This window comes from Gymnodraco acuticeps, unplaced genomic scaffold (assembly GCF_902827175.1).
Source record: "Gymnodraco acuticeps unplaced genomic scaffold, fGymAcu1.1, whole genome shotgun sequence".
Lineage (NCBI taxonomy): Eukaryota > Metazoa > Chordata > Actinopteri > Perciformes > Bathydraconidae > Gymnodraco > Gymnodraco acuticeps.
In genome coordinates, this window is record NW_022990397.1 from 528698 (window position 1) to 538044 (window position 9347).

At 38.1% G+C, this 9347-nt stretch overlaps 1 protein-coding gene across 1 annotated transcript in view; it reads right to left on the reverse strand.

Moving 5' to 3' along the window:
* Positions 1-2708, reverse strand: part of bace2 (beta-secretase 2) — a 19038-nt gene extending 16330 nt beyond the window's left edge. Inside the window, 1 exon segment of the mRNA XM_034224624.1 lies at positions 2077-2708. Coding sequence (XP_034080515.1) covers positions 2077-2361 — 285 coding nt within the window. The 5' untranslated portion in view covers positions 2362-2708.
* Positions 2709-9347: the final 6639 nt, after the last annotated feature.

Here is a 9347-nt window from a genome sequence, read left to right on the forward strand (position 1 = left end):
TAATGTCAGATATGTACTAAGTAAATGCATTTGTTCCTGCTCAAGATTAGATTCAACTTTATTGTTATTGCACATATTACAGGTACTGAGACAACGAAATGCAGTTTAGCTTCTAACCAGGTGCAACAAGCAGTAAAGTGAAAAGTAATGTACACAACCTACAGAATAAAAATGAATTGAATGATGAATAAACAGTGAGGGGTATGAATACACTAGATATCAGCCTGTGAGCAGCATGAACAGTGTGTATGAATATGCTAAGATATATAAAGTATGAAAATGGTAAGCAGTATAGTATAAAATATAAAGATATTAATTTCATGATGATAAACATTGTGGAACAATGATGAAAAATGGGAATGGATGTGGCGACGTAAAACTGACACAAAACAACAACAAACTTTTGCCAGCCAATTGGAGAGTTTCATCAGCAGCACGTGGTAAAAATCACCAATGAGCGCTCAGCTCGAGATACCAGCGAGACGTTTCCCATCAAGCATTTCGCTTCTGCAGCCCGTGGAGAGCAACTGCGCCAACTCGCCTCGCCTCGCTCTCAAGGCTGCGGGCGTCTTTGTCCCGCGAAATTTCAAAGTCTCATGTGGGCGGGCCTCCAGAGCAAGTCGGACAAAATGACTAACCATCATGCAACGCACTAGCAAGACGTTGATCGCAACTGCGCAGGTCTGCGCAGGTCTTGCTTGTCTCAAACAAGCCTATTGTGATCCATGTTTATTAATACGTTAGACCGGCTGCTCTCCCCCATGTTACGTCACACGCGGGAGGTCACGTGGGGAGGCTTTTTTTATGCGGAAGTAAAAATGTCTTACAAAAACGACGCCAGATGTCACTGTAGTGTATATTTCTGTATATTTTTTTGAAAATCTAGTGTATACATCATTTTCCTACACATTTATTCACTGGTGTGTCTAACCTGCAAGTTGCTCTTTAAGTGCCAAGTTTAAAAGCGCTCACTATCAAAAGTGGCCATTTCGGGAATACTATGTATGTGTGTGATGCATTAATATGTTAATCATTTTATTTTTGCAACTGGTAAAGGATTTCATAACTTTTACGACTATGTATATGCCACCTGTATCTCCAGCTATAATAGTACATCATAATGTTTTAGTTGATTTAATGTTTGTCTTAATAATATAAACCTTCTCCAGTCTCTAATCCTGTAAACAATAAATGTAGTGAGTAAAAAGAAATGTAGTGGAGAAAAGGTATAAAGAAGTAGCATAAAATGGAAATACTGAGGTCAAGTACATGTAACTCAATAATGTACTTAAGTAAATTGAGTTAGTTACTTTCCACCACTGCTAACACATGAGCCCGTGTAAATACAATGACTAAAAAAAGAAAATAAAGAGTAAAGGAATATTTAAACACACAAACACACTTACAGAGGTAGAAAAAGTACTCAGATATTGTACTTAAGTAAAAGTAGAAGTACCAGAGTTTAGGAATACCCAGTTTTCCTGCTATCAAATTGTTACTTCAGTAAAAGAAGAAAAGTATTAACAATAGAACATACTTAAAAAACCAGAAGAAACTCATTATAGTGATTGGCTAATTTCAGAATCATATTTATTTAGATTATAATGTATTGATGCGTTTTCCAAAGCTGGTAAATGTGGAACACATGTATATTACTGTATTTTCTGCTCGGTAGCATGTGTATTTACTCCATGTGTAACTAAAGTCTTATTTTAGTGTTGATCATATTGTTTATCATTGATCCATATCTACAAAGTACCTACAACACATCAATGCATCAACAATTATAATCAACACATACATGAGATATGATTCTGAAATGGGCCAATCTGCATAATGAGTACTTTAAGTATATTTAGATGCAAATACTTTTGTACTTTTACTTGAGTAACATTTTGAATGCAGGACTTTTACTTGTAACAAAGATCATTCCTACACTCTGGTACTTCTATCTACTTTTACTCAAGTACAAGATCTGAGTACTTCTACATTAACCTAAGTACAGGATCTGAGTACTTCTACTTTAACCTAAGTATAAGATCTGAGTACTTCTTCCTCCACTGGTGATAACATTACCTTTTGCCCAGGAGTACCAAGAGCCATCTCGATGTAGTAGCCTCTCCCAGAGTCTCCCTGCAGGTTGTTCACCATGTCCAGGAAGTCCACGGTGCCGCTGGGGTCCGAGGCCAGCGAGAGGCCGTTCCCATCGGTCCCATCGACCGTCAACACCACCCTGCGACTCAGCTCCGAGGACACGTTCAACTTCCCCGGGTAAATCTTCAGCGGTATCGCGAAGTAACACTTGGACACGCCGAAGTACAAACTAAAAGCTAATATGGAGATAAAAGTAGAGTATGCCATGGTGGTGTTGCTAATATTAAGGTGATAACGGGCATAAGAGAAGACTTTCCTAAAGTTTGCTCCTCAGTTTGGCCATCATGGAAACGCCTCCACTGTGGTGACCGACATCATGAAAACGCTGCCTCTCCGCCGTCAAGAAGAAGGGAAACACTCAGACATGTTAACACAGTTTGACTGTTTGACTGTCACTGTTTGACTGCAGTCGATAAACTTATTCTCCGGGATGTTTCGCCTCCATAAATGTCACTCCTCCTCCAACTGTGTCAAGCTATCTAAAACTGAAAACACCACTTTCGGTTGTTTACACTTTCAAAGTAAGATAGATACTAACGATCTTAACGGAAACATTAACGAAAGCTTTGAAATGAAGAGCAAAGGAGAAACACGATTTATATTGTAGGCTATATTAATATACATCTTCGAAAAACTTGAGTATTTCCATGTTATGCTAATTTGTACTTCCACTTCACTAAATTGTAGTACAATATTGTTGTATTGTGTATAGTCTTTTATTTTGAAGGCACAGTGGTGTAGACGCTCCTGTTTTCACAATTTCCGGTTGTAAATTAACTGCCGTATAGGTGAGCAACTTCCCACCATAGTAACTTCAATTGATGTAAACACGCCGGTAAGGTAAGTTTTCTCACAATCGCGGATATGTGTGTTTCACTTGTTAACAGTGTTTCCAAAATTAGACATTGTTGTTGAACACACCTCTTTTTATTGCATTTAATACTAGTTTAAATACGTTTTATTAATATTTTTGATGGAAACATTTGCTTATTTCTTCAATAACTTCCAGGTCATGTGACCGATTCACTCAAAATCAGTGCTGGATCAAATAACTACACTGACTGAATAGGACACACCTCTTTTTATTGCATGTTAACACTCTAAATATTTTTATATTCATATTTTGATGGAAAAATTAGCTTATTTCTTCAACACCTTCCAGGTCATGTGACCGATTCGCTCAAAATCAATGTTGGGTTAGGGTTAGGGTTAGGAAAATACACAAGAAGAGGAACAATTTCCAAAGCCTTAACCAGTGGTGTCAGCAATTATTATTACACTATGTTAAGACAGACACCAATAGAGGAAATAATGGCTGGTAACATAAGCAGAAGCCTCACCAATGACGTGTTAAAGAAAATATCCTCTGAAGTGAAGAAAAGTGCAAGGCTCCACGATCACATGATGCTTGAATTCATGTTGACTCAAAAAATAATCAAAGAGAGCAGCAGTCATGCATCATCAAAAGGCTATCTTCAGCACCTACAAATTGATCCGTTTGCTGTACATTTATACACAGATGCTGGAATAAAGATATTGACTGACCACTTGAAAAAGCCAACACCTACGACTCTCTACCTTGATGCCACAGGCAGCGTGATACAGAAAGTTCCTGATCAAAATAAGCAGGTCTTGTATTATGCTTTGGTTTTGCCCGGTGTGAAGCTGACCGTTGAGCGGCCCAGACCAAGCAAGGAGGCAGAGGCAGAACGTCCAAAAATATAACCCGACGTGGGCATTTATTAAAATATGAACACATTACACACAGCCTCAATCCTGCTGCTGCTGTTCACGTGAGCCCAGCCTGCAGCCACCAGGATCTCACACACACACACTCCCTGCCCCTAACAGACAGGGAAACAGAGCCTAAATACCCACACACACTAATCAGCAACTAGACACAGGTGAGGGGGGAGGAGACAACACAGGGCACCAGGTGCACACAAACCTTTAATAAATACTATCTCAATAATTAGTATTTAAAATGTGCAAATATGCCATACCAAACGGTACTGTGCAATCACGCTAATAAAGTGCAAAACTGTTCACTAAAGTGCTGAGTTACCAGGCCCGAAGCCGTCACCTTCGTCACACCCGGAATGGGTAAGGATAAGCCTCCCTTGCCTGTCACAGAACTGATCACCAACAGCCATTCCATTCCATCTATTTCCCATTGGCTCATGGAATTTAAAAGAAAGTTGTCTTACATAACAAAAAGAAAGATAGCACAGGTTGAGACAGATTATAGTTGGGCTCTGATAAACAGTGTGCTTCTGTCTTTTAACAGGGAAAATATGTCAGTGTACCTTGACAGAGTATTTGAGATAGTGTCTGGACAAACTGAACTGATTCTTAACTTCACTGTGCTGCATCTGTGCTCTGCTCATATCATGAAGGCTGTGTCACAAGCATTTGGCAAAACAACTGTAGACAGAGGCACACAGGAATATGCAACATTCTGTTTTGCGTACATCCTGAACTGCACAAGTATGCAGGAAGCCCTTGATGTTTTTTATCGTATGTGTGTGCTTTTTGATGCAGAGGAGTGCATTCATTCGGTGAAACGGAGCTAAATGTACCTCGACGAGTGCATTTTGCAAACTCGGGACTTGAAACTGGAGGAAAGTGGACATGTAATGGGAGAGGAGGAAAGCAAAATGGAAACAAATGCTCATAGCATTATTGGAAAGTCCCCTTTTACACAAGCTTTTCAAGTCAGGCGGGACCAAGCAGAGTGTGACATTCTCTCTGACGATGCTGTTCATGTAAAAAACCACTACCTCTGTCCTGGTGTCATTGATGCACTGTTAAAAAACTACATGGGGATCTTCCCATTGTGGAGTGGTTTGTTGCTTGGGGATCTGTCGCGACATAGAAAAGGTACCTCTAAAAAAGATGGAAGTCATAAAACCAGGGATACCAACTGCCATGTTGAGCTCTGGTTTGGGTTGGTCAAACACTCCATCCTTTAAAAAAAAAGTACCTGAGACCAGCTGAGTTCGTCTCCAAAATGTATGCCTCAATACAAGGAAGATATATAGAGCACATTGAGCAACACAATCTGCCAATGCATATTCTAGACAAAAACTTTGGACATCCTAGCAGGCCAGATGATGACCACGTGGAACAAGCTGGAAAGTTCTGCTGGTCACACCAAGTCCAAGTCCAAGTACTTCAATCCACCAAAAACACTACCCAACCCCAAGAGCACACAAAGGTGAAGAAAAGAAAAGTGGACCAACAGGAAAAAGACGCACAGGGAAATGTGAGTTTCTCTAAGACTTACTATGTGCAAAGTGTGTAAATTGTTCTCCAGCATTTTAATTGTAACAATGGAATAAGTAAATATTGTCAGAAAGTAAAGCATGGACTAAATTGGTAAAGAGTGAGGTGAAGGACAAAGGACATGAAGTATTATAACCCAAGATGATTAGGTGCATGTTGTAGGGGGAGAATATGAAGATGAACAATGTAAATACAGCTTACAAACTTCTAACAGAAACTAGATTTCCAAATCAGACTTTAAACTGCAATTACAGTTTCTGTTCCTGAGCAGCCTGTTTAATATCATTTAGTGAAAACTCTAAAAGGGACTGAGGTTAAATGCATAAACATGGACAGTTTAATGATATGTTGTGTATGTAGCTTTGATGGTGCATATACAAAAACAAGGCCTTCACCCAAACATTCAAGATTGTTAACCCTCTGGTGTCATTCAAGTGCACTACTCTAATTAGTCATTCGGGACAACAATTTCCAGAGTGATACCGGAGGGTTAAAAGATTCCTCAAGTGTCCATATTAAACAGACTGCATCTATTTCCCCTCAATCCTAACTTGCAGTTGACCTGGCTGTGGGAAAAAAAGGACACAGAGATGGTCGTGGCAGTGCTCCCCTCACAGATGAAAGGACGCATCTTGCTTATCCGCCACTGTGAGCTATGCTGACTTCGACCCCACCAGTGGTTGACAGGGGAGGTACTACATGTTTCAAGTGTCTGAAGTTTCACTCTACACTGTGTTATTTTCTTTATCTAGCATTTAACGATTTCTGCCCAAAATGTCTAGATACTTTTGTCAGTCACAAGATTCTCAAAGTTGCAGGAAATGAAAGTTCAGTATAACTGGGAATATGCATTAATTGGCTAATTGTATGATCTTTTTTGCCAGGTAATTGAAGGCGTGTTTCATGTTGCTGCAGACAAATTCGGCATTGTGAACAAAATGTACTTGCTAAATCACTACACAGCAGGTGTCATTTTGTTCGGGGACAGAACTCAGCTAACATCTCACCGTTTACCGAAGGTAATGTGTGTGGTCTGTGTATGTTTATGTGTGTGGTGTGTTGTGTTTGTGCATGGTGATGCTGTAGGAGGAAGTAGGTGTGGATTTGATTTGTGGGCTCACACATTAGGTACATGGAGTGAAGCAATGGCTGAGGTCTTAAATAGGAAATGAGCTGAGATTATTTTACTTTATCCTCTATGAAACTATACTCATTAGTTAAATCACCTGATAAATCTACTTACTATTGAATTCCCATACCAACACTTGTTTTAAGCACATCCAATGAATGGCACAAGAACATAATTGTCAGACTAATGTTGTTGTTATTTTTACCTTAGCCTTCAAGTTTGTTTTAATCCTTTATTTGATGCCATTATAGGTAAACTTTGACAACTATGAAGCTGTCCTGTCCTTTGTACTTGTCAACATCAACCACTGGAAGTTGCTGGTTTGTAATTATTTTGTCATTGTATTATTTCTGTTAAAGCACAAGACTTACATAGTGAAGCTAAAAATATTTTTTGATGAAAAGTGCTTTTACTTTTTTTGTTCTCTCACAGTACATTCATGCCAACACCAGCACCGTATTCCTGGTGGATCCAGCTCAAAGCATCAAAGAGCTTGATGACTCCGAACATGCTGCCAAAAGAATACAGTAAATCAAAATTCAATAGATATTTGAAAATTCAAGTAAAAACTATATTTAAATGTAAAAAATGTGTCACATTTAGTTACATTCATACTCACAAACAGCATTGAAAGCATTTTAAACAGTCTGATACAGTCTGTGTTCAGACAGTGATATCTATAGCTGACCTGTGGCTGCCCCTTATATAAATAAATGGTCATATGGTGAATACAAACAGTATGAATTTCTGTTACATTATCTTTAGGAGCCACATAATTAGAAATGTAAAGTGTGTTAACATGATCCTTTCTCAGGGAGTACTTCAGGATGAGGAGCCACAGCATAACAGACTGGGTGGATGTTAAGTGGAAGGGAGGCGTTATGGGCCACCCACTTCAAAAGGATGGATGGAGCTGTGGTGTCGTTGTTGTGAAGGTGAGCTGAAGAGATTCTGTTTTCATCCAGTTAACAAGCAGAGTTTTTAATGTGAAAGACAGTTTAATGCAAGGGCGGATTAAAAAAGCTGTCAAAAGTAGTTGTTGACCGATAAAGGTTTTTTAAAGGCCGATGCTGATCCCCATAATATTTAGCAGGCAGGTTGGCCAATGGACAATATACAGTATAATGCCAATATCATGTTGTTGTTTATTGTATTTTTCACAACTGACAACAATTGGATTATGACACAACATTGCTGAACTTAAATTAACAGTTATTTAACACTAATGTAGTATTCACTTGAACACAGAAAGTTTAATTGACAAAACTTTGCTTCCAAATATCTCAAAATTCCAATAATAGGACCGGTCTATATCAATAATCAAAAGTTTTGGGAGGCATTCTAGTCAAGGGTGGATGTCTTCTATAATGTGTCTCATGTTTTTGTCTGTATCTGTATTACTATACAATACAGAAGAAAAACCCTCCATAACATAAGTGTTGTTTGTTTAGATGGCAAAGGCAGTCATGGAGTCCTTCCCTCTGACCCCGAATGTGAATTTCGAGTGTTCGAAGAAATACATGAAACGGGAGAGGAGAGAACTGGCTCTCGAAATCCTTGAGGCATCAGGTAAATAAATATGAATATATGTGTATGTATATATGGCTGTATATATATGTATATATATATATATATGTATATGTATATATGTATATGTATATGTATGTGTATATAGAAGCTGACATACATGTATTGTTATCTTGTTTCAGTCTTTGATGAGCACACTTATTGTGCTATGTGTGCTGCCTTAAGGCCTCCAGGATCTGGATCTCCCATCACAGACTGGGTGAGCTGTTGTGAAGAAAATGTGGAATTGTGATGTCTACATTTATGTATTCATTTATTTAACAGGGACAGTGCACATTAATTAACATTTCTGTAACTGTGCCAGAGTTAGCCAAGAGGCTATTTTTCATCTGTAGTCCCTGGACAGATTTTAAAAGTCAACCTAAAACACATTTGATTTTAAACAACTAAATACAATACATTTAAAACATGCAACACACATTACTGGAATACTTAAATAAAAAAAATGTAAAAGACAGAACAATAAAAAAACAAAAACAATAGAGCATGTTAAAACACAGGCAGTGGGTTTTAAGGAGCAGATGATTGTGTCAGCTGATTCCTCACTAACACTTGAGTATTAAGACAACTGAATGGTAATCTAAGGTACAAATATATACATACACTATTTCTTTCACTTCAACAGGTTCAGTGTGATGACTGTGAACGATGGTACCATGCCCAGTGTCTGGCGATGGACAGCAGAGACTTTAAAAAGGCAGAGACAGGATATTGGAAATGTCCTTTGTGCAAGTAATACTTGAAATGTGCTCAATGATGACGATTAGTAAAACATGTGCCCTGTGTAGCCTTGTTTGTATTACTTTCTGATCATTAATCACTGGGTCACATGATAGGGAAGCTCTAGAAAAAAACCTGAATTTTTGTATAGAAATATTCATATTAAATAGAGGATGTAATATTATCCGATATAAAGAGCTGTTTCTATTGTGTACAGACTTGTATTCAATTCATAAAGTGATTTTGAGTCATTAGTTGTTGAAGAAATAAGCTAATTTTCACATACAATTATTAATATAAAAATATTTGGAGTATTAAAATACAATAAAAAGAGGAGTGTCCTATGCAGCCAGTGTAGTTCTTTGACCCAACATTGATTTTGAGTAAATCGGTCACATGACCTGGAAGGTATTGAAGAAATAAGCTCATTTTTCCATCAAAAATATTAATAAAACGTATTTAAAGTATTACA